The sequence below is a fragment of the Gymnoscopelus microlampas genome (genome assembly GCF_963454915.1).
Source record: "Gymnoscopelus microlampas genome assembly, chromosome: 5".
In the NCBI taxonomy this organism is placed as follows: Eukaryota; Metazoa; Chordata; class Actinopteri; order Myctophiformes; family Myctophidae; genus Gymnoscopelus; species Gymnoscopelus microlampas.
Window position 1 is genome coordinate 39,928,733 of NC_139942.1, and position 27,345 is coordinate 39,956,077.

Below are 27,345 nucleotides of genomic sequence, written 5' to 3' on the forward strand. Positions count from 1 at the left end.
CTGCATAGTGGCTGTAGTTTTCAGGGTTATTATGAGAGAAAGAAAATTGAATCTTCTGGTATCCCCTGGACTAAGGGGGGCAATTAAGATCTTGTGGGTGCTGTAACGCTTTACAGTCTCCTCAGTTCTGCCATGGAGTCAGCAAGCTGCAGGCTGCAGATTAGACTGTCAGGGGGGTTTAAGAAGGACCCAAAAAGCTGTACAACGTCGGCAGAATTCGGGGGGTGAACCAGGATTTATTCCTCCAGTCAGTCAGAATCCAGGAACACACAGGCAGGCCGCACAGACATAAAAAAGGGGTAATCATAAGAGGGCAGGACTTACACAGACAGCAAGTCAGAGGTGGACACAATGCATACAATGAACACAGGAGTAACACATGACATACAGTGGACGAGGGGACGGATCAAAATCACATGGTGGACAAAAACAATGGAGACAACGTAATGACAAACAGAACACCAGGGAAGGAACTGCAGGGAAGGCAAAATAAAAGAACAAGAACGTAGCAAAAGGAAATAACATTGCTGGAGCAGGGCAGATATACTGTAGACAGCGAGCCGTGGGCCTCCTTGGAGGAGAAAGAGGAAGATGAGACCTTGTATGCTCTCAGTTTCTTTCACTCAATCCCTCTACTGACGCCCAACCTTCATCTGTCTCTTCATCGTCAATGTTGTGCCGATGTGGAAAGAACATGGCAAGAAGATACAATGCTGGATATCTCCAAAGATCGCTTCAAAGGTATGATTTACATTTGAAACATCTTTGTATTTTGGTGCTGTTGCTCCTGTCATCATCACCCCCCCCCCGACCCCGCACTGCATTACATTATTGTGTGAGATGTAATCGTCTGAGAACGTATCAATATCATATCCGTCTGAGCACTGATACACACACAAACACATACTGAAAACATTTCACACACACACACACACACACACACACACACACACACACACACACACAAACGCACGCACGCACAGACGCCACACCAGGCACGCATGCACGCCACACCACACGCGCACGCACACACATATACACACCCACAAATACACCTTGCACAAACCGATTAACTTTCAAATCAGAAAAGGAGATGGAAACAAACTGAACTGAAATCCCATCAAAAAAGTTCTGCTAAGTGTCCAAGTCTAAACTAGAGGATTTATACAAGTGTTACAAAGGGTTTTCAGCAACTGCAAGTGTTAACACCCAATATTATGCAAAATATGCATATTACCATGCCATTTTATGTATGTGTTAAAGTGTTATTATGTGCTCAACTTGTCTCGTCTCTAAAAAGTCAAATAATGGCCAAACATACAGTATAAGTGTATACAGGGGATCTGCACATTTCTGAAGTTACAATTGAAGGACTTTTAAGACCTTTTCAATACCAAATTGCCCAAACTGTCAAATATTACGTAAGAAAGAGGCAAACATTGTGAAAATAGACGATCTACAAGCTACGCCTCGCATTGCGAAGCATCGTGAGCTTGTAGCTATTTTCACTATATTTATCTGTGAAATCGAGTCACACTAAATGTAATGCCTCAACTCCTGCAATTCCAAGTGCTTGTCAGGGTGGGGGGTCCCCAGTTCAAATATGATTATTTTGGCGGTCGCAGCCTGAAAAGTTTGGGAACACTTGCACTAGAAGAAAGACATCAGTAAACAGAAATTGTGGTCAAAAGCTCACATTCGATGTTCATGATGCTCGTGCTTTAGTGTGATATGTAATTAAAAACAGAGGAGCAACTCTGGGGGGACTGAAATGTCAATGCAGTACGTGATCAGACTGTGAGCAAGAACAGTCACTACATAGGCAAGGCGAGTTTAATTGTTTAGTACAGGGGTCGGCAACCTTTTTGACATGAAGTGCCATTTCTTTTTTTCTTGATAGTCAGTGTGCCATAACAACATTACATTTAATTATGACACAACATCAAAATTAAATATTTCCAACTGCTTTTGATTGTCCAGATTCATAGACTCAATAACGCACCTATCTCCCAGACTCCCTCCCCAGTCAGAGTTCAGAGTTTGAAATAATGTAGAATTATGTGTAATTTACATACAGATGTGAGGAGACTACTTCTGACTCAGTCAATGTGGTTTACATAAACACTAAAGGTAGGGTAAGGGATATTTTTCTGCTAAATGGCTCTATATTCTGATAGTAGTCATTGCTATTAGAATACATGTGTTCAGTAAGAGGGGTCTGCCAGTCTCTTCAACTCTTTAGTAAACAGAAAATGCATTTTCAGGTTGGGACGCCAATTCTACCCAATCAGGAGAGAGAACTCACACAGGATACACGTGATGAAACTAAGAAGTGAGGGGACAAAATTGGAACTGGAATACTATAAAAATTGAAGCTAATAAATCCTGCTGAGACATAAATCCTTTAATCCGTGATATATTCTTACGGTGATAGTAGGCTGACTAATAATGTGTTAATGTGGCTGTCAAAATTCAGGTCTGAGTCCAACTACAGAGAGAGGGATGTTTTAGTATAGGGTTATGGGCATAAGCGCCACTTTACAAAGACAAATTCATATTTGAGAGTTCATTGGTGAAAAAAAGATGTGGGTTGAAAAAAGTGATGAGTCATCCTTCACCATATTCTCAACAAGTATATGTGGCCTGTACACCAAGAGAATGATAGAGGCTTGAATGCTTGACCCCTACAGTGAGGGGGTTTGGTGGCTCTGTTGTGGTGGGGCATTTTCCTGGCACAGTTTGGGTCCACTCCTCCCCTTAGAGGGAAGGGTCACTGTAAATCAATGTAAAGTTATTCCGAGTGAGCACTTTTATCCTTTGACGAAATGTGTCTATCCTAAGGGGAGTGGTCTCTTCCAGGATGACAATTGCCCCCCCATCCACAGGGCACCAGGGGTCACTGTACTGTATGCTTCGATGAGTATGACAATTATGTGAATCATACACACATTCTTGTACGTCCTTCCCTGTCACCAGATCACAACCTAATCGAACATTTATAGGAGATTTTGGACTGACATGTTAGACAGTGCGCTCCACAACCAACATCGAAACATTAATGAGGAAATAACTTTTGTTAGAATGGTGTTCCATCCCTACAGTACAGTCCCCGAGGCTTGTACAGTCTATATAGAGACTAACAAATTGTCTACTGCAAGGCCCTCCTCCATTTTAAAAGTCTAGCTTCAGTTAGTATATAGCAGTGGTGGTTAGTGATATCTCTGCGTGAGAGTTTTGCAATACACATTTTGTTTCGCTTCAGTTTGAGACATGATAAATTCAATGGTACAGTATGAGCAGATTGAGCACAACAGAACAGACCAGCAGTCTCCTGCTTCCTACGCTTGCCAGTTTGTATTTGTCTGATATAAGAGGTTTTGTGCGTGTGTGTGTGTGTGTGTGTGTGTGTGTGTGTGTGTGTGTGTGTGCGTGCGTGCGTGCGTGCGTGCGTGTTTGTTTATTTGTTTGTTTGTTTGTTTGTTTGTTTGCGTGCGTGCGTGCGTGCGTGCGTGCGTGCGTGCGTGCGTGTGCCTATTTTAAATGCATCCTCGCCTTATCTGTCTAATCCACCTTTCTGTGTTGCACCTGTGCTTTTCCAACATTAGTATATTACACTACATTATACACAGTAGCACGGCATAAATCCCAAAGACAAATCTTTTCCTGAATCTTTCATGCCCTCTCTCCGCATAATATCTGTTGATAACCGACTTCAGGAACGATGGAACGCTACACCCCCTTTCTATTCTCCCTTCCAGCCGTGTGGCGGACGATAAGGTTTTTCACACACTAAAGCGTACACAGAAATATTAGCATCTGGACCCCTGCTTTTCACTGAGCTGCGAGGTTACCACTGCAGAGAAAACAGACTTATTTCTTGCATGGCAGAGAGAAGAGTGTTGGGGGTGATTAATTTTTCAGATGGGAGGCACCTGAATGTCACTACTCTACTATGAGTATGGCAGAAATAACTGACCTGGCATGACTGATTAAATGTATGAGTGAATACAGCACGGCCATGCTTACTATTCTATACGATACTATACTATACTATACTATACTATACTATACTATACTATAGTGCTGTAGTAAAAGTAAAAACTTTCAAGCAGCATAATACAGTTTAAAAATTAAGGATTTACTGTATGTAAAATACATAAATAAATACTGTATACATACTTCAGTTTTTCTTTTTTTAATTGTCATGGCTTGGTCAATATCAGTGATTTAATTAATCACTTAACGGATCCCTCCACCCCTCTGGCACTAGAGCAGTGCCAGTGTTGACAGATGGGGGGATAATTTGATGCTTCTCTTTCTGGCCTCATCTCAAATATCAAGTCTAGAAAGTGGAGAGAAAGGAGAGAAAATAGGAAAAGGCAGATGGAGGCAGAGACTGACAGACAGAGACGCAGACATGGATAGATGGGAGAACAGAGGTGTGCGGAGAGGCGTGCTTCGACTGTCGCAGCAGTTTACGGTCGCTCATAGCGGAGCTATCCCCTTGAAGTCCTTTATCTCCTCTCCACAACGTTTCACATGGTGGCCAGGGAGAAAACACACGCACACACGCACGCACGTATGCGCACATACACGCACATACACGCACACGCACACACGCACGCACGCACACACACACACACACACACACACACACACACACACACACACACACACACACACACACACACACACACACACACACACACACACACAAATGCACACAGAGGCACATCCATACCCGCATATGGTACACATGCGCAGATGCCTTGAAGCATGCAGAAAAATACATAGCCTACAAAAAGGCACACGCTAAACCAAAGAGCTGCAAGCATTCTCAAGTCTTCCACTAATTATATAAGCAGCGATTCCTTATGTAAGCGCTGCTTCCCTTACCACTGCCTATCCATAATGCATGAAGCCTTGTGTTTTGCTTCATTGGTGACTTAAATGCATTCTACCTTCCTCCGATGCTACACTGTATCTGGGCAAAGCCAGACGAAGGGCCAAGTGCGGCTCAGAATGCCATGCACGGCAGGTGGGCGGGACACCTCGCAAACCGCATCACATTTACATATGACCGCTGGCCCTGTGGTGGTAATAAGCAACTGGACCTATTCAAAATAAGGCTGGAACTTATTGGACATTTTCTTAGCGATTAGTCAATTACTTTTTTAATTAATTGTATAATATTGAAGCACATTTATACAAATCAATACGTAAACATTTCTAATTTATTTTCTACTAAATCAAAGTGACTGTTTTAAGCCCCATATTTTACTTTGTCATGATGGTGTCACACAAGCATTGTGTATATGTCACAGGTAGATTGGCATTCCAGGGATATTGGAAGTGGAGCGCTTGTTTTTAGGCTCGGGGCGGGGCTGCGATGCGAGGACGGCGACGACAACAACATGGATATACATACATACCAGCCTCAGTGGCGCACTTCGATAATCATTGGACTCCCCATGCCCTACCACTGGGAGTCTGGGTTTGACTCCCGCTTGGGACATTACTTTTTCAAACACTACTTTTTTTCGCCGATAAAGTATAGTTTTGGACCATGACGGAGGCGCGCCGACTAAGCAGACCTTGAGGCGAAGGAGTCGCGCCCGAGCGCCTCCAGGCGCGAGTGCCCGCGACGACCAGCCGATGGTCTGCTAGTCGACTAAGCGCCGTCCGAGTTAAGTACCGATAGGCACAGAATCGTAAATGATGTTGAGGGGACTGCGTTTGCCCCTCTATGGTTTGCCCCAACTGCCACTCGCTGCACTAACATATCCCGCCAGCCCTCCCCCGCCCCCTCAGGCTCGCCCCGTTGTGCTTCGCGCTTGTGTGTGTGTGTGTGTGTGTGTGTGTGTGTGTGTGTGTGTGTGTGTGTGTGTGTGTGTGTGTGTGTGTGCGCGCATGCGTGTGTGCGCGCATGCATGTGTGCGTGCTCGTTTGTGCGCGTGTGCATGCGTGCGTGTGTGGTGTGGGACTCATGTCTGGCTTTTATTGCCCTCTAGCGTTGGTTCTACAGAATTGCCTGGGGGCGTACGGGCGGTGAAAATAAGCGCTTCTTTTCCAATCTCCCTGGAATGCCAATCTACCTGTAACATATATATTCCATCCGACAAACACACACACACACACACACACACACACACACACACACACACACACACACACACACACGCACACACACACACACACGGACGGACGGAGGGACGGAGGGACAGACGGATAGGGTGCAAAACATAGTCTCGGCCACGCCTTTGGCCTGGTTGAGATTATAAATTGATTAGTTCAATTAACTGTTTCACCCCTGATTCAAAATGTGAACCTACAGTATCACTTTTATGAGACTGGGATGGAGGCTACAACAGATACAAGCTAATTGAACACAACACATTCATTTGCATAGCAAATTTCCTGGTGTTTCATCAAAACGCCTGCCTTAGAATACTAGAGTATGTTGTATAACGGCTGGAGAACAAACAACTTAGAGATTACACCTCTCAGACTGAGCTGCCTCATTACAAAGCCAGCATCTTTGAGCCATTAATCAGAACAATGACGAGAGCAAGCAGGGAGCGGTTTTGACAGCACCTAGGACTGACTCCGGAGTACATGATGTTCCATCACATTACAGGAAACTATCTTGTTATTACTGTATCTTTTCTGTTTGCAAGAGAAAGAGATGAGTGCCAGAGGGTGCGCTTATACTTTAGGGAAGCAATGAGCCTCATGCAATCTCTCCACAGCCCATTTCCCCCCCAAATATATATCAATGGAGATTTTACTGTGAACTGTTTCAAAATAATGGGGCCGCCAGGATATAAGCGGCGATGTTTGAGACTTGTGACATAATGATCTCAACATGTTAGATCGCAGAAGAAATAATTTATAGTGTTGTGTATAAAATTCCAACTTTTAACATGAGGGAATGGCCACGCGCTTTCATCGGACATCCATATATTATTAACTAGAGGTCCGGGCGGCCTACGGCCGCCCGAAACCCCCAGCCGCGCACGGTGCCCAGCGTGGGCGCGTGTATATATGGGATGAACATTTGGAAAAAAAAAAAAAAAAAAAAAAAAGTTGTAATGTAAAAGTAAAAAAATTGAGAAAAAAATTGGGAAGAAATAATATTTTTTATGTTTCAGGGGGTCCGCGGACCCCCTGGTGGTCCGCGCCAAAGTCGTCGGATGAAAATCTCCAAACGGTAAAAAAAAAAAAAAAAAAAAAAAATCCAAAAAAAAAATCATGCAGGTTCTTGCTTGTTTCTGGCGTGGCATCCCAACCTGGCATCCCAATGCCGGCGATGTGTACTTCCGGGTTGCATAATGATGACATCACTGTCGAATCCTTTGCTGTCATGAACCTAGCCTGGTGTGTTGACCAGTAATGATGACATCACTGGCTAATCCTTTGGTGTCATGAACCTAGCCTGGTGTGTGGAGCAGAGCAGAGCAACGTGCTCTTGTTGTTTTGGGGATTTTCAATGGCGGGCCGTCGTGTTGTGTTGGCCTCGGTGGTACGCACGGTAAGCGGTAGGAAGCTGCTTCCACTTCCGTTGTGTCCGACATTTGGTGAGTAGAATTAATTATGTTGCGAGGTGGGAACGGTGTAGTGAGGCATGGCAGGTGCCCTACGCGAAACGTAAATTCAGGCCGCCCGCCGTGGCGACAGTGTTGGCGACATGTGGTGTGACGGTGTTGTGTTTAGTCGATAACAGAGCTGTGGGGTGTGGACACCGAGGGCACGGAAGTTGCTCGCCATTTATATAGTTAGATAGAAAACAGGTTTACTCAACAGAATAAGATCAGCCGTTCATTCCAAGGTCCACACGTGCATTATTTACTAAACCGATATAGGCTACCATAGAACAGTGATTTTACACCTTTTTAATTTCAAGGAACCCCAGTTTGATATGCATTAGCCCATGGACCAACATTTGATATGATGTTTATCCCTGGGACCCCAATCTAAATCCTCAGTGTTAATTTAAACAAAAGTAATTTTGATATAATCTTTCACTGGTATAGTTTTCACATTAACCATTCCACAAAAGACCAAAGTGGGATTCACGAAAGGGTGTGTACAGCCTTGATTTGTGCGCATCAAAGGTGTCTGATATCGTGAATTGGTTCCATTTGTTCACTCTTGAAATTACAGACCCACATTTGGTTCTTAACACATTGGGTGCCAGGTTTTTTTAAAAACAGAGTACACTGAGTGCCAGGATTTTTAACCATTTTTCAGGAGCCGAGATACAGGCTTTTGAAGTCATAAGTTAAAGGGGAAATCCACCCATTTTCAATATTTAACTATGTCATTAATATAGCATAAAGGAGTTGTGTGGAAATAAGAAAAAAGTTCCCCCCTTTCTGTGTTGCCTTGAACTGGAGGATTGATTGTGGGTTTAACATTGCAAATTACAACATGATGAGTCATCACGTTGTAATGTACTGGCACCCAACAATGGGACACAAAAGGTTTACACTTCACCAATACCGCTAACAATGGTGTTAATTGTATTTGTTATGCATTCATCTTCTCATATCATTAATGTGATAGTGGTTATGATTAATGCTAGCTTACAGTGGCTCTCAAAGTTCTCCAGGGGTTCCAGGGGGTCCCCAGCTAAATTAGTTAATATAGCATCAAAAACTTTACCACTTTAACCATATATTCATTGGCAATTTGTAAATAGTGGATCTACAAGCTCACAACGTGTCGCATCACAAGCAGCTGTAGATCTGCTATTTTCAACAACAAAAAAGAAAAGTGAAACATTTGGAACATTTTTGAAACATTTTAACTGCACAAATCTTGCATGGAGGTCCCTGGCTCATAATATTTTCCGATGGGGGTCCGCAGCCAAATACATACTAATTTGGGGATCCTTGACATGAAAAAGGAGAACAAATGGTGTATTAAACCCGGCTCTGGGCAAACACAGTACATCAGAGTATTGATTACATCTCTGATGACTGCTTTCCTCTGGTACCAAAGGGGACCTCAGCAAGGCCGACTGAGATTTATCTGCGATTGTGAGATGTGACAACCTGGAGCGTGGTTACCATGGATTCCAAACCCTGCGGAGCCAAAGATAATGGTAGCAATGACTCATCCGTTAACATGAAAGAGAGAAAGAGATCAAACTAGAAAAGTGTGCTTGTCTGTCTGAGCACAGGTCATAGTCAGTCAGAATGGAATATGATAAATGTGACAGATACGTCTTGCTCACATGACTAGAGATAATGTATTCCGATTTGTGGGAGGTTTGGACAAAATCTGTAGGAGTAGTAACAAAAACGGTGTTTCGCAAAAATCTGTTTCATGGCGTGGCGCTATAACTGGCCGATTTGAAAAAAGAATTGGGTGGAGATTCTTCCTTGGCCTACTGGGAGTGTGCGTGCAAAGTGTCCCACCGATCAGTCCAGCGGTGCTTGTACAGTAGCATGTCGTGCAAAACAGGCCCCTCGAGCAAATTTTTAAAGCCAATCATAGTCAATCGGAATAGTATCCCAAAACTCTGGGAGATACATGTCAGATCATGGTTCATCGTAGTTTGGTTCATCAAAATCACATGACTACAGAGAAATTAAGTGAGGTTTGGACAAAATCTGTAAGAGTAGTAGCAAAAACTGTGTTTTGCAAAGAAAACGCAACATGGCAGAAAACTTGTCAGGTGGCAATGGGTGTGGCATATTTGGGAAGTTCCGTAATGATCCAAGAAATCCAAGGGGATTTTAATTAATTAATTCATGTATACATTTTTGTTTATGTATTTTGATTGTATGACATATGGTTCAAGAGTTATAGGGCAAAAATGAGTCTCCTGGTGGCGCTATAACAGGCGGAGGTGAAAAATGTGGGGCAGAGGTTCTGCTCTGGCCTCCTTCACGCCAATCGGGCCAATGGTGCCGGAGATTAGCTGTACACAGACGGGCGGACACACGGACAAAGGGAAGGACGGACAGGGGCGAAAACATAGTCTCGCCCTGGCTGAGACAATAATCAGCCAGATGTTCTGAGTAGCAGAGGGCTCTGTCCTTGATAGGTGTTATGCTTCATGAATTATTCATTGTACAATGGTGTCAAGCAGAGAAAATAGAAGATCGCCAAACAGGCCGTGATGCAACACGTTATAATCTTGTACAGTAGATGGCATTTTATGATAAAGTATAAATCAGGTTTCACTCTGGGAAAGACCAGAGACAGGGAAGCCGTCTGACGAGGTCGGACAGCTCTGTCATAAGCTGATACTGTCGTCTAGTATCAGTCTATCAGACAGCCGCTCACAGATGTCTGCATTCACAACTACAGCGACCTTTTGTACAGGCAATTACAAAAGAAGAATGTAATGTCATCATGCCCAACGTTCAATAAACTAGCCTAATGACTTTGTACCTCTATAGTGACTATCCTACAGTAGTTACTTTGAAGCTCTTCTGGCTATTCTACAGTAGTTACTTTGTTTTAATTGATTGATTGTTTGATTGATTGATTGATTGATTGATTGATTGATTGATTGATTGATTGACTGACTGATTGAATATATTATTAGTCAAAGAGCAAAACAGCACGGAGGTACAGTAACACAAAGGGATAACACAAAAAAGTCCTGGGGACTTGTTTCCATTGTGGACCTATGTATTCAATGCATCAATTGCAACAAGAAATACACATGGTTATATTTATAGTTATTTATATTTAGGAGGGGAAAAAAGAAAAACGGGGCAGCCTATCCCCTCATGTCAAGGGGATTTAATATCTATCTCCACTTGTAATTTTCTGACATTTGCTTTTTCAAGACAGTGTTTCACAACTTTTAATGGATGACGTCAGGGCATTCCACATTTTGGTGGCAGAGTAGTAAAATGAACATGTTTGTGTTGAATCTGGGGATTACCAGATCGTAGGCGTGCCCTCTGGTGTTGTCAATGTGGGTGTCACACTATGGAAAAAATATAGTTAGACCAATACTGAGTATCTTAACCCTGTAGAAGACAGGGTTAAGAAAATTTAGCTTTATCCTGTCTTCTACCCTGAGCCATCCCAAACTAGTAAAGTGAGTTGGTAATAATAGCCTAATAGGTGGGTCATGGGCTTGAGCCCGTATCAGTTTGTACCTTTAGTGGCCATCCTACAATAGTTACTTTGTAGCACATAGCCTACTTGTGTTCTAGCACTCCTTGACCCCTTATTTTGTTGATTGACTAAAGTTCATGGCACTTACAGAGCAACTCCAACCTTGTGCTTTGCAAGTCACTCTGGATAAGGATGTGCACTAAATCAGGGCCGGTGCTAGGCAATTTGGCGCCCTAGGCAATATTTTTCCTAGCGAGGTCTCCAGCCAGAATCGAACCTGGGACATTGCGGTTATGTGGTCAATACACTACTATCCAGTCACCGACAGGTGCGCTATTAGACTCATATTGAATTTTGTGTGTTCAAGAAAAGCGACCGTAGTAAATTGTAAGATGGAATAGATATAACACAGGTATGTAATGTGGTCATATTTGTCGATGAGAGGATGATAAGGATTCTGTATTTATAGAATGCATTTCAAGGTGCTCAGGTTGCATAGGAGTAAAGTACCTGTCAGTACACCATCATGGAGTCTAGGGGTTCGAACCCACCGTGGTCCATCCGGCTCGCCGAGCCTCTACAAACAAAATTGTCCCTGTTTGGGGATAGAAGCCGGCCGGGGAGGGCGATCATTGTCAGCCAAGTGGTTAGGACGCAAGTCCCTGGTTTGATTCCCGGGCTGGCCGGACCATTTGCTGAAAGTTATTCCCCTACTCTCTCGCCACACTTCCTGCCTCTCTCTCCACTGTTGCTGCCAATTAAGGCTTAAAATGGACAAAAGAATAATAAATAAACATCAAAAAGAGAAAAAGAAATGTGTGTGGAGGGTTCATTGGGTTCATTGGCATAACGACTAAATTGAGAGAAAGGGAGAAAATAATTGTCAAAATGTTTAGAAATAAAGAGAAAAACTAAGCTTTATGCTGCCAAAGGAAAAAAAGAAACTCAGAAAAGAAAAGGAAAATGTTTAAAATGTCAGTTCTTTACCTCTTAAAAAGGTACAGTATATCTGTCACGGTCCGCTCCTCGGGCCGTGGACTTTGACTGTATTTCTCAGTCCTTGGACCTTTGCTGCCCTTATAAGGTCATAGACTTATTAGGACTGTTATGTGGTGTCGTTCCATTTGTATGTTCTGTTATTCTGAAGTAATGTTGCTGTCCTTGTTTCCGTGTTTGGTTTTGCTTTACAATCTTGTACCTTATTTTGTAGTCTTGTTTCCTGTTGTGCTTAGTCACTGTTACCTGTCTTGTTTGCCTGTTAGCCTATCCCAGTGTTGATTGTCCAGTTGTGTTCACCTGTGTCTAGTTAGTCCTTGTGTATTTATACCTCCCTGTTCCCAGTTTTTGGTTGCTAGTTCATTGTTAACTGTTATGTGTGATCCTGTCTTGAGTTCAGCACTTACCTTGTATCCCTGTCTTTTGAGTTATTTAAACCCTTTAATCTAATCTATTCTGCCTCCGTCTCTCCTGCACTTGGGTCCTACAATCTGCCCTGACTCAAACCGTGACAGAGGGCGCGTTCGAAAATACAGCACTGAGCGCACTGAGCGCACTGGTTTTCCCTCTGGGCGTTCGTTTATTGAGTGCACTTGGTGCGGTGTCGTTCGAAAATTGAGTGCGCTGCGCCCCAGTGCACTGAGTGCTCGCACTGAGCGACCCTACCTCTCAAGCTGGTTTTTCCAGTGCGTTGTAGGTCTCGAGCGCTCTCCAGCGGTGAAAAATGGCGGACGAAATCATTGCAAAATGTACTGTTTGCGGCTTGTATGGTCCTTTGAGCACAATTATACAGCACGCACAAAACAGTCACCAACAAACAGAAGATAAGCAAGCTAATGTTATGAATTAAATTACCGTTAAACTTTGGCAACGTTAGTTAAACGAGTATTTACTGTCAATAGAACTGTTGTAAGAGAAAGCTAGCTATGGCAAGTTTTTAGTACATCACCATACAAGTGTCTATTTACCTGGGCTCATGTTTGTACATTGTTTATTCAGGCCACGGGCCCCGTTTGAAATATTGTGCTAGGACCCCCATAAGAGAATATTATCGTTGTCTATAGGCCTACTGTACTGTAGGTGGGGACATAACAGTGGAGAGAGTGAAACCTATAATGTGTCATTCTTATACATTCTCACTGGGCTAACTTCTAGCTGGTGAAATTAAACTGTTCTTCATTTTACTGGGAACCCCCCCAAGGACCTCTGGGGGTCCCTGGACCCCACTTTGAGAACCACTGCTATTATAATAGTTTATAACTCAATAACGTTACAGCTAGTCGTCCTGCTGGAACACTTTGGTTCAGTTTGACTCTATTCTAAACATGCACTCTACCCCCCCCCCCCCCCCCCCCAATTACCCTTAATAATTATCATTTTTATGATTGTATTCATTCATTTAGAGCCAGGAGGATCACAGTCCACTGAGTCCAGCACTGAGCCCTCAGTACAGTCCAGTCAGCAGCAGTCAGCTGAGGTCGAGGATGACAAGACTGGATTTGTCTGGGGGCAAGCTCCTATCCTGCTCCTCATTGCTCTCTATGAAGAGCATAGAGAGAACTTCAGCTCATCCAGGATGACAAAAAAAAAGGCTTGGGAGTTGTTAGCCAGGGAAATGGCCGGCAAAGGCTACGAGCTGACGGGGACTCAATGCAGTAACAAGTGGAAAGGGATGCTGAAGTCGTATAAGGAGACATTGGCACATAATAAGCGCTCTGGTGCTGGCAGGGCTACATGTCCATATTATGCTCCTCTCGATGCCCTGCTGCACAAATTCCCCAACATCAATCCCCTGTCAACAGCCAGTAGCTCAAGTGGCTTTAAGCCACCAGCCACCATCCCTAGACCTCTGCCCAACTCTCCTTCCAGTTCCAACACCACCCTACCACCATCCACCACCACTGTCCTACCTTCACCCTCTACCATCCCACCACCACCAGGACCAGATGAGCAAGAGAGACACAAAAAACGAAAATGTAAAAGAAAAAATATAGAGGAGCCGACTTGGGTACAAGAGTACAGAATGGAATCAAAGGAAAGAGAGGCAGCTACACAGAGGAGGGCAGAAGAGGCAGCAGAGCGCCACATAGAGAAAATGGGCTTGTTGAGACAAATACTGCAACAGCAGAACCACATTTTAGAATATCTAAAAAAGTGAGAATGGTCATAAGAGACATAAGAGAGAAGAGGAATAGAGCACTTATACTTTACACACACACACACACGCACGCACGCACGCACGCACGCACGCACACACACACACACACACACACACACACAGTGTGGGGGAGCGAGAGAGAGGTGTAGAGAGGCGTACACTGAGGGTCAGAATGAGTGAGGGAGAGAGAGAGGGCGAGAAAGGAAATGAGACACATATACCACACAGAAGAGGGCGAGAGCACCACATAAAATAGAGAGAGGGAGTTAACTCCTAACTTAACTGAATTCATTTCTTGGGTTCAGACAGCAGCTTCTGTTCTTCACTCAAACCACTTTGTTTTAAATTTCATCCATCTGTATCGTTTAACTCCTCCGAGGTCATTTAATTTATCCATTTGTAACTTTGAGTGTAGTTTCTCCCATTGAATAAATACCTTCAGGGTTCCATTTGTAAACTGAGGTGGGGATCCTTTACTCTTTAATAAATTGCGCCTTGATTTGCTTTGACCATGTGCATTTCAGTTGGGATGATGAATTTAATATATACATTTTGTTTTACATAAGTTTGTGTTATTGCATTTGACCATATTTATGAGTTGGGAAGATTGATTCATTTAATTTATACATTGTTTTACATAGGTTTGTGTTATTGCATGTGACCATATGCATGAGTTGGGAAGATTGATGAATTTGATGAATTTAATATATACATTGTTTTACATAAGTTTGAGTTATTGCGTTTGACCATATGCATTTGAGTTCGGAAGGTTGATGAATTTAATATATACATTTTGTTTTACATACATTTGTTATTGTATTTATGTTAAAAGAACTTGCAAATAGATATTTCAACAGTTTACTTTATAAATATAATATATACATTTTGTGTTAAATTATTTGTGTTATGGCACTTAAATGCAAATAAATATTTGAAAGAAATGTAAACTTCAGAACCAGTTTATTTTAAATGTACACGTTATTCACATTTTACATTCATCATCACTGTCGGGTGAAACCTCAGACAACCTTGTATGCAGTCATTTAGTCCCATGCTCTTAATACTTTTCATTAGTTACATATTTAGAAAACCAACACAGACTACCACTTTCTGGCATCTATTTATCAGCTTGACGTTTTTCCACACTTCCAATTTTGTCTGCTGATGTCTTTGTCATAACTTCCAATTTCACTTTTTAATCTGTATCCTGAAAGAGATCTCTATTCCGATTGCATAAAATCGGCTTAAATGCATTTTCTGTTTAATAAGAGTTGTAGACCCCTGAACAAACACTAGAAATGAGTACAATCAGAATAGCACTATAGAATAGGGTACGTGATTGTCTTTGGTTAAAATACGTGTTTAATAGCTCTATATTCTGATATAGAGCCAGCGTCTTGTTTTACTTGTGCTACTGGCTGTTGACAGGAGATTGATGTTGGGGAATTTGTGCAGCAGAGCATCGAGCGTAGCATAATATGGGCATGTAGCTCTGCTCAATAAGCACTCCTTATACACCTTCAGCATCCCTTTCCATTTGTTGCTGCATTGTGTGCCCGTAAGCTCTAGCCTTTGCTAGCCATTTCTCTAGCTAACAGCTCCCAAAAGACTTTTTGGTCATTCTGGATGAAGAGAAGTTCACTGTGCTCTTCAAAGAGAGCAATGAGCAGGAGCAGCATGCCCCCAGACAAATCCTGTCATCCTTAGGTGACTGCTGCTCTATATCAGAATAGAGCTATTTAACACTTATTTTAGCCAAAGAAAATCATGTACCCTACCTTTAACCCATCAATACCTGAATCAAGACTTCTACAAATGACTTCTAAAAACACTATTCAGAAAAACGTGTGTTTCTATATCAGTGGTGCCCCCAAAATGATATGTATTTGGCCGCCGACCCCCCCCCCATCTCAAAATGTTAGTTCCAGCAACCCTGGAAGTACAGATTTGAGTAAAAAACTAAATTGATTGAAAAGAGTGTATGTATGTATGTATGTGTACACACACATAATATTGAAAGTTTTACACATTCACGATTTAAAAAAATAGCAGATCTACAAACTCGTAGCCGCGCTATGAGCTTGTATATCTGCTATTCTTGAATAGCCAAAGTGTAAAATAATGCTTTTTAGCTCAAATAAAAAAAATGACAGTTGCGTTCAAGGTCTTAAAATGTGAAATGCATTCATCCAGTCACAGAAGCTCACAATGAGCATTGTGAGCTTGTAGAACGGCCGTTTTTGCTACTGTTGTGTGACACTGTAGTTAAATTATAACTCTGGAGTGAGTATGGAGGCGATGTAGTTCCTCTTCTGAGCACCAACTGTCTGCAACCGGTCCTGGTCCTGATGCAGCTCTGCAACTGACAGCACCCGGTCCTGGTCATGATGCACTTCCTCCTGTGATGGGTCCTCCTGTAGGTCGTCCTGCCCAGCCTGTGAAGTTTATTTTTGTTAGGATTGCATTTGTAAAAGGGATGTTTACTTTTAAAGGACACTGTCCTGTTTTCCATAAAACTGCTGCCAAATGACATGGTTAACCCATCCTGTTAACCTAATCTCCCCTATTTGTGACTCCTGTCATGTAAATTATCAACAGAGTCAGTAGTTATGGCATACCTGGATCATGTCCTCCACGTCCTCCTCATAGGCTAGACACAGGTTGTGGAGCACGCAGCAGGCCATGATACACAACGGGATCAGATCAATCCTGTTCATATCAAGGTACTTCAGGCGGCGAAAGCGTCCTTTTAGGAGTGCAAAAGCTCTGTATGGCACAATGAAGGACAACCATAAGTTGCTGTGTATGCAGAAACTAACAACACAGTGGTAGTCATGTTAGAAGTGTACTGTGTCCAAGGTATGAGGCCTGCAGGATTGTAGTGATAGCCATTCAGCTTTTAGCATGTTAATGTATACCACAAACACCATCCTTTATAATAATAGTCAGTAAACTGGCACAATCACACCACAAATTATTGCTGAACCAACCAGCATGAAAAACTGGTGGCGCTATATATATATATATATATATATATATATATATATATATATATATATATATATATATATATATATATATATATATATATATATATATATATATATATATATATATATATATATATATATATCTATTACAAACCTTTCAATGGCTGTCCTGGTGCCTGACAAAGCCAAATTGTAGCGTCGCTGAACTTGGGACAGGTGGCCATGACGGAAGCAGGATATCCACTGAAGCAGTCTGTGAAGAACAGGCTGTGGTCACAGACTGCTTGCAGGTGGATGCCGTGGAAACCCTTCCTATTTACGTATGTCTCTGGGTACTCAAGGGGAGCCTTGATTGGGATATGGGTCCCATCAATGGCGCCAATTACTCTGGGAAAGTTATACAGCTTACTGAATCCCTTTGTGACCTCTGCTATCCTTGCCCCAGTAGGCCATAATATGACAGTCTTTGAGAGACGAGATAGTGCTTTCATGACTCTCTGGAAGCAGGTTTCTACTGTTGATTTTGTGACGCCGAATCGGTCACTGATGTCCCTGCCGAGAAGAAATTAATATTTGTATGTGTTAATCTGTATTGTATATATGTATATTGTAAATATGTATCTCTAATACAAAATGCACTACTTTGTGTGTAGTTAATGGCCTGAATTGGCTATTAATGTAGCTAATGAAGGTATAATAATGTCACTAGGCTAAGTTACCTGAATGAGCACTGGTTACCCAATAGCCACAAAACAATCAGTATCTGCTTGGAAGCTGGAATGGATGCTCGCCCAGCTCCATGTTGGTTGGTGAGGTCCTCTGCAATTTCCTCTGTTAAGCAAAGCAAGGCAAATTTAGTTTTAGAGCACATTTCAACAAGGCAAGTCAAAGTGCTTTACACCAGTGGCTCTCAAAGTAGGGTCCGTGGACCCCCAGGGGTCCTTGAGGGGCTTCCAGGGGATCCCCAGCCAAAAGGTTAATAGTTTAGAAGTAGGAACCAATTGGACCATTTATGGGTCTGTAACTCTGAGAGTGTACAGATGGAACCAAATGGACCGACACTCTCAGAGTTATATTAACACTAATGATACTACGGTGTAGATTGGGGGTTCCAGAGAACAAAATGGTATCAAATGGGGTCCATAGCCTGATGCATATCATATCAAACTGGGGTCCTTGAAATTAAAATGGTTGAGATTCACTGCTATAACCATAAAAAATATCTTCTCTTATGACATGAGAAACCAAAACAACAATCAAATCGGAACAAACATTTCAAACAACAAACATTTGGAACACTGTCACTCAACAATTCAATCTCAGTCAGTTTCACACAGCCAGCCAGTTCAATCAGGTGTGGGTAGTAGAAATCTAAAAGCCATATTATAATTGGGTTTAGTCATTTGGTCAATGATAAATGTTGCTGGGATTTTAGAATATGGTACAGACCTGCAACAGCTCCAGAGTGATGTGCACCTCACTCACTACTGCAGACTGACACCATTTTGTACTAGGGTGTGGCTGGCTGGTAGTCAATCACTGGGGTGGCTGATCGGTGACTTCATTGATTGCTGAGACTGTGTGTGTGTGTGTGTGTGTGTGTGTGTGTGTGTGTGTGTGTGTGTGTGTGTGTGTGTGTGTGTGTGTGCGTGCGTGTCAGCAGTGACACACACACACACACACACACAGCATTTTAAACCTGGGTTACAGGGGTCTCTGACATATCTTTTCAAATGGGGGTCCGCAGGCTAATATGTGTCTATTTGCAGGTCCTTGACATGAAAAGGTTTGAGAACCAGTGCTTTACACAACATTAAGAACATTAAGACAGTAAATCACATTATAAAATGACATATTAAGGACCTGTTAGGATGCTGAATGTTGTGCGTGTCATCCTGAAGTGCTCCCTGAAAGCGTCGTCCAGGTACAGCGGTACGGTCTTCTCTGCATAATCACGGATCTTTACTCTTGCTTGTAGTTGGCGTTGTACAGGGTCTGCCAATCCTGCCATCATTTGCAGGAGATGTCGGTCCATCCTCAAATCCTGGTCCTACAGAGAAAATTGCATAATCTTATATCTTATAGCCAGATTCAATGTATTTGTCACTCACTCATACAAGTGTATGCAGTGACAATATTGTGTGTGTGTGTGTGTGTGTGTGTGTGTGTGTGTGTGTGTGTGTGTGTGTGTGTGTGTGTGTGTGTGTGTGTGTGTGTGTGTGTGTGTGTGTAACTGTGTATTATGCTCTGCAGACTGCAGTGATGGAAAGTAACTAAGTACATGTACTCAAGTACTGCACTTAAGTAAACTTTTGAGGCTTTTGTACTTTACTTGAGTATTTCCAATGTCCAATACTTTTACTTCTACTACAGTCCTTCTCATGCAAATATTGTACTTTTACTCCATTACTATTATTTGACCACTTAGTTACTAGTTACTTTGCAGATTTTGTGATTTTATACAGTTCAAAACTTGGTACTTTAAATACATTTTGATACCAATACGTTTGTACTTTTACTCAAGTACATTTACTTGTAACAGAGTAATTGCAGTATAGAGTAAAACAAATGGAGTACTTTCTCCACCACTGGCAGACTGTGCCAACAACATCTGTGGGAACGCTGAGATTAGCCCCGGGCTAAGGCTAACTATCTCCCCGTATAAACAGTTGATTTTCATGGCCGTGTTAAATGTAAAGTGTTACTTACATTTTCAACTTCACTGTCATCCTCGTCGCTGTCAATTATACTTTCGATAACTGCTGCGTTTGTCACCAGGGAAATGATGCTCATGTCGTTTGCGCCGGCTTCTGCCATGTTGCTTTTCAGATAAACTTTTTGTTTACCTTCAGGCTGAAAAGCGCACCGCTGCCCCTTACTGGTCGTTCGTAAATCAGAAGAACTCAGTGCGCTCTATGACGTCACCGCCAGTGCACTCAGAAAACTGGGCACATTCTCGGTGCGTATATCCGAACGCGCCCAGAATGAACTAGCCATTTGGACCCAGCGGAGAGAGGTTTTCTCAGTTTTTAGTATCATGCCAGTCTGAAGCCAGCCGAGTAGACCAACTGCCATGGCAGACAATCCATGGTCTGCCTCTGCTTCTCTTCGGTCCTGCACCTCTGTTGACCCCGCGTTCCCTGTGCCAGCCTGTGCCGAGACGGCTTCATCCTTATGTTGGGTCTTGCATGGCTATCATCAGGGGGAACCGGGCGAGGGGGCATCATCGTCCTGGCCTTCGACACCACCAACGCTCCCAGCTGCCCAGCATCCAGGAGCCTCCACTGCCCAGCATTCCGGGAGTCTCCACTGCCCAGCATTCCGGGAGCCTCCACTGCCCAGCATCCGGGAGCCTCCTGCTTCGCCCCGGGTCAGCATCGACGAACGGCGGGCGGCCTGCCGAGACGTCCGAGCCTGGACGGGCTCCGCCAGTATCCAGGTGCGGCGTCCGGTCCTTCTGTGCTGGTTCACGGTCTCGGCAGGGCCGCTCGTGACCCGTTTTCCGGTCGCCGCTGTCCGGGGCCTCTACTCATCTGCCTTGGTTCCCTGCCCCCCCCGGCTCTTCGCCTGCCGTCCGGGCCTCCCCGGCCACTTTCCGGCTGGTTCCCGGCGGCCGTCCTGCCTCGAGCCCCTCTTCTCTGCCCCGGTTCCTCGCCTGCCATTCCGGACTTCCCCTGCCGTTCCGGCCGGACCCGGGTGGCCTTCCCGGCCTCGACCCGCGCCTCTTCTTCCTGCCCTGCCTGTGCCCTCTGCGCCGATGCCCTCAGCGCAGAGCCCTGGCAGCGTTCGATCCCCCCCCCCGGTCCTGTCTCTGTCCTCTGCCGCTTGCGCCCTCTGCGCCGGTGTGCGCCAGAGCCCTGGCGGCGGTCCCCCCCCCCCGGAGGTTCTGGCCTGTTTCTCTGTCCCCCCCGTTCCTGTTCTGGGACGCCTGGAAGTCGTCCCGTGGAGGGGAGGTACTGTCACGGTCCGCTCCTCGGGCCGTGGACTTTGACTGTATTTCTCAGTCCTTGGACCTTTGCTGCCCTTATAAGGTCATAGACTTATTAGGACTGTTATGTGGTGTCGTTCCATTTGTATGTTCTGTTATTCTGAAGTAATGTTGCTGTCCTTGTTTCCGTGTTTGGTTTTGCTTTACAATCTTGTACCTTATTTTGTAGTCTTGTTTCCTGTTGTGCTTAGTCACTGTTACCTGTCTTGTTTGCCTGTTAGCCTATCCCAGTGTTGATTGTCCAGTTGTGTTCACCTGTGTCTAGTTAGTCCTTGTGTATTTATACCTCCCTGTTCCCAGTGTTTGGTTGCTAGTTCATTGTTAACTGTTATGTGTGATCCTGTCTTGAGTTCAGCACTTACCTTGTATCCCTGTCTTTTGAGTTATTTAAACCCTTTAATCTAATCTATTCTGCCTCCGTCTCTCCTGCACTTGGGTCCTACAATCTGCCCTGACTCAAACCGTGACAATATCATTATAGAAGCAAAATAAAGTATATTCCTTTAATGTAGTCATTCAAAATGTTCTACAATCAGTCGCCCGTAGTTGGTGAAACCATTGTACAGTATATGCAAAGAGTAAGGCAGAGCTTAGATTTATAAAAAAAAAGCCATCAAGTATATATTTAAATAGTCACAACGATTGTATAAGCAAATCTAGTTCTGATACAGCCTGTATCAGAACTGTATCATCTTCTTTGGTACGGAGGTAAAGAGCACCTTCAGTGAATTCATCATAACTCTAATTGGATAATGTCAATTTTTATAACTGTGATTTATAACTGTGATATTGCCAGCTCTCTTTACACAACCTTGCCATGATTGGCAGAAATTAGATATGAGCAGTGAGTATTACAACAGTAATATCCCACACAGTAAAAAATCTCAGTGGTCATTTAACACCCAATTTTAAATCCGAAATGCACTCATGTAGACCCATTTGGAAATGTGTGGGGAGGAAAGGACCCGTTTCTATACACTTTGAGTTAAATGAACACTGAGGAATTTACTGTGTACAGTACATGCCTGCCGACTCCAGCTAAATCCTTCATGAACAAGGTCAAGGATGTGTATCTCTCTGGCCCAAAATTATCATATGGCCCTAATGGGTATCCTGGATGTGTTTTCTGGCTCTATCTTGAGCAATTGCGTTGGTAGACAAAAACAGAAAACAGAGAAAATACACTTAGGAACTGGCACAGGAAACTAAATCCATCTGTATGAATACAGCATAGAGAGATTACTAACACGCTGGTCCTCAATGTGGGGTCCGGGGACCCCCAGGGGTCCTTGAGGGGTCTTGATGGATAAATGTTGCAGATTAGTAGGGTCACTTATGTTAGCAATGCGATTATATGTATTTATGCTGTAGGTAGTGTAGCTATTGATTGTTTTATTTCTTACTGTACTGTCTACATGTACCTGTATGTATTTTGTTGCTGTGTTGTTTGTCTCAGACCAAAGACCATAATGAAAATAAGTCGCAAGACTTTTCTGTGTCTGTATCCTTGACGTTTCTACGATGAACATGATGTAACATGTGTTTTTTCCTGTATAACGTCTAATAAAATCAAATCAAATCAAATCAGAGGGGCTTCCAGTGGATCCCCCAGATAAATGAGTGTTAGTTAGGAACCCTAATGGTCTGTAACTCAGAAAGTGTACAAATGGATCCAAATGGTTCCATTAGGACCTTTAAAAGGGACCCTTACGGGTCAATTTCGTTTTTAAACTCTCAGAGCAAAATTCACTTTTTGACCAACATTTTAGAGTAGCCAATTATTTTTACCCCTTTTTTCCTCCCCATTTGGTCGTCATGCCAATTAATTCCTCCCCACACAGTTCCATTTTTGCCACCGCTGTTGTACCCTTCTGCCCACCTGCCAGAGAGGAGGCTACAAGCTCAACCCCAGACTAACCCTCAAAGACAGCGGCTCCACACAGTTAACCAAGCAAATGACCAGAGAAACCGCGGCGAATGTAATACATGCAGCACAGTATAATGAATACATGAGGGACAAGTTGTATTGTGTGTGTGTGTGTGTGTGTGTGCGTGTGTGCGTGTGTGCGTGTGTGCGTGCGTGCGTGTGTGTGTGTGTGTGTGTGTGTCCATGTGTGTCCGTGTGTGTCCACCACCCACTCGTAAACATCTCCGCAATTAATCTTCTCGGCTCGTTTGTGGGACATGTGGCCCGGAGCATTGCACTGCAGGCTGTTTTTCATGTCTTACACACACACACACACGCACACGGCACACGCACACGCACACGCACACGCACACGCACACGCACACGCACACGCACACGCACACGCACACGCACACGCACACACACACACACACACACACACACTTTTCACAGCTGAAAAGCTAGCTTGAGAGGAGGTGATGCCTTAATTGCTCTGATTCATGCCGACTAGTCCTGCTCAGCCAAAAACACCACGTAAATAAACTCCTGTAAAACCACAAAGTCATTGGAGGACGGCAAAAGAGCAATGAGCTCTGTACCAATCTGGAAATGTCAAAATGCTCTGATAAATGTTAAAAAAAAAGAATGTTCTCAAATGAAGGACTGCAAAATGGCCTTGGGACCGGAACGGTCTTTCTGCCGTGTCCTGACTCCAGGATGACAAAAACTCTCTCTCTCACACACACACACACAACCAATACACTTAGGTCCACTGGCACACAGACATGCGCACAAACCGGCACAGTGTTTCCCCACGGGGATCAACAAAGGTCTGTCTGTCTGTCTGTCTGTCTGTCTGTCTATGTATCTAGTAAAATACATAACTCTGGAGGATTATAAAAGAAGACCAGTCCTCGCAGGTGCACTCCTCCAACTCTGATGATGCAAGCACAATTTAAGCACCTCAGGTGCGAGACCAGAGAGGACCTCCGGCAAGAAGTGCGAACAATGAGAGAGGCTGCGGTGTTCAAGTTGAAGAGTTCAAATGGAGACCCTCTTGTCATAGTTTTCCTATATGGCAGAAAGAATGCACGAGAGGGTAAGCACTACGGACAAAGAGCATGGTCAATTATTCACTGTGTCCTTGCCGCAATCCATTACACTGCATTCATTATGGATCATATACGGCCGTCACCAGCCTGTACGACTTTCTCCTGGACCAGCTGCAGCACACACTGCCTCCGAAGATAACACGCATGCAGAGACAACAGAGCTTACATGCCAGTGAGAAGGAGCATACCCTGTACATGACAAACAGACATAAAAAAAAGCCCATGCACACACACCTGCTGTACACACACACAGTTTTTGCTACACTAACAAGCTATCTTTAGGCACTCCCTCTCAAACACAGACACACACACACACACACACACACTGTTTATGGATTATTCTAACGGTAGTCCTTGCACTGAAGACTGCAGAGTGATCAAATATGATATACTGTACCTCTCCAGACATAATGAAACATATTAATACACTGACATAATACAACTAGGATCCATCAACACCATGATGAACACACTGCTAAATGATTCTGATTCCTTAACAATTCCCTCTTAACCAGATTCCTTAACAGTTCCCTTTCAATGATTCCTATATTACTATATACTGTACATATACCTCACTGCTTCTCAAAGTGAGGTCCAGGGTTCCATTTCTACACTCTCAGAGTTATGGTGGTTCTTGAAATTAAAAGGTTGAGACCACTAGTATCGTTATTCTATAGCAGATGTGAAGTCCACAAAACAGCTCTGACAGTCTGATAAAAAACTGTTCTGGAAACGGTTTCCGGTTCCTCAATGACCAGCCCGTGACCCAAACCCATTTTTAAACAATCAGGGTCAAATAAATACTCAGGATTTCACTGTAAAGAGTATGGCACAGTAGTCCAGATATATCGACATATTGTGCACAACAGGTCTTTCTCAGGCCATTTACTGTAGAACTGCAAAGTGATGAAGATAGCAGGCATTTTGGTCCACGTAAGCACATGAACGCTAGCGTCCCTATTCTGGGAGAACATTTGGTGAAAATAGCAGATCTACAAGCTCACAGAGTGGGCTTGTAGATCTGTGTGGGCCAAAAACAGACCCCTAGGGGACCGCGGTCAATGAAGTATATTTAGGGATTGTATAGTGCTATTCCTGTAGACATACAGTATAATGACAACCATCAACAATAAACTAAAAGTACAAATAAAAAGGGTGAAAGTATTACTGTCCCTTTAAATCTCAAGCATATAGGCCTGGACCTGTAGATCGGCTATGCGGGGAAATTATAATAAGCAGATCTGGCAACCCTGCCTACAGGCATAAAAGCCCCAAAATAAAAAAAATCTTTAAATCTCATTCCAACGGGATGATGACATATCAACAAATGGATGGAGGAATTGATGGACAGACTGATACATTTACAGACAGACAAATGAATGGATTGAGCATCAATCAAGTCGGCGAAGACGACAACGATAATATGATTAGAAGACTAGAACAGGACAGAGAGTGCACTATACGGGCAGAAGACAGACTCACTTCCATGCTGGTCACGTTACAGCGATGGGTGCCAGCGAACCAGCCACTGTTGGAGCACTGGTCAATGTCCACATCCTGGAGGTTCACGTCCACACGAACCACACCTCTGACAGGGACAGGGACAGGGACAGAGGAGGGGACGGGGGGAGCACGAGGAAGAGGCAGAAAGAAGAGGGCAAGGGAGAGAGTGACAGGAAGAAATGAGCAGGAGAAGATGAGAATAATAACGAAGCAAGTAAGTAATTGAGGAACGAAGCAGGGAAGAGGGAGGTAGAGAGAGAAAAACAGATAAATGGCAAGGGAAAAAAAAGGAGCGAAGGAGGTGAAAGAGGGGAAGGCACAGGGAATGAGGTAGAGGAGGAGTGAAGAGTATAGATGTGTGGAGGTTTGGAAAATAGGCAGAAAAGAGGAAGGGGGTGGAGGGAGGAAAGAAAGAGAGACAAGAAAAGAGGTCAGAGGAAATTACAGGAGAGTTTAGGAGAGATGTTATACATAATATAAATTATACACACACACACACACACACACACACACACACACACACACACACACATACACACAAGCGTGCGCGCGCACACACACACACACACACACACACACACACACACACACACACACACACACACACACACACACACACACACACACACACACACAACGCGTGCGTGTGTGTGTGTGTGTGTGTGTGTGTGTGTGTGTGTGTGTGTGTGTGTGTGTGTGTGTGTGTGTGTGTGTGTGTGTGTGTGTGTGTGTAAATGGTAAATGGTGCATTTATATAGCGCTTTTATCCAAAGCGCTTTACATTGATTGTGCATTACATTCACCCATTCACACACACATTCATACTCCGATGGCGGAGGAAACCATGCAAGGCACCAACCTGCGCATCGGGAGCAATTAGGGGTTCAGCGTCTTGACGCCACATTGAAGGATGTGTGTGTGTGTGTGTGTGTGTGTGTGTGTGTGTGTGTGTGTGTGTGTGTGTGTGTGTGTGTGTGTGTGTGTGTGTGTGTGTGTGTGTGTGTGTGTGTGTGTGTGTGTGTGTGTGTGTGTGTGTGTGAAACATGGACTGATGGATTCACTCTCTGGTTAAAATATGCGGTTATGTATTATGAAGTCTGTGCAATTTAACTGCAATCTCTTGAGCGCCTTCCTCGCTGAGTCGAGTTGAAAAAAAGGTAAAACTGAAAAGATAATATTTACTTAAAAAAGCTCACTTTCACAATTTGCGTTTGGCTTTGAGGCACATCACCCCCCCCCTCCCTTTGAGACCCCATCTTTATCTTCAGTATCAGATTTTGTTCCCCATGAGTGCAGTATTATGTAAAGTGCTAGGGCCCACAGCCAGAATGGAAACTGAAAATATATATATATATTTTTTTATAATAACCCGAGTTTGGAGGCTGGATAATGTAAACATCTATGGAGGTGACAGGGACATACTGTACTGTACTCTTTGCCGAGTTACCATCCAAAATTGCTATCTCTGTTATGAACACATCCCAACTCTGATTGTGGTAAATTCCACACTGTTGAGAGTTGAGAATTAACTTCTGGATGCAAAATATTCATCAACCAAATGACTGTCCCTTCCCTTGCCTACAGCCTGCGATGGACCTCCATCATAA

General features: G+C 43.6%; 1 protein-coding gene across 1 annotated transcript in view; it reads right to left on the reverse strand.

The window, feature by feature from the left end:
- The window catches only part of gpr158b (G protein-coupled receptor 158b), a gene marked incomplete at both ends in the record, with an annotated part of 108,387 nt that overhangs the window by 71,452 nt on the left and 9,590 nt on the right, over window positions 1-27,345 (reverse strand). Inside the window, one exon of the mRNA XM_084056900.1 lies at window positions 25,718-25,823. Coding sequence (XP_083913026.1) covers window positions 25,718-25,823 — 106 coding nt within the window. The remainder of the gene's footprint in view (window positions 1-25,717; window positions 25,824-27,345) is intronic.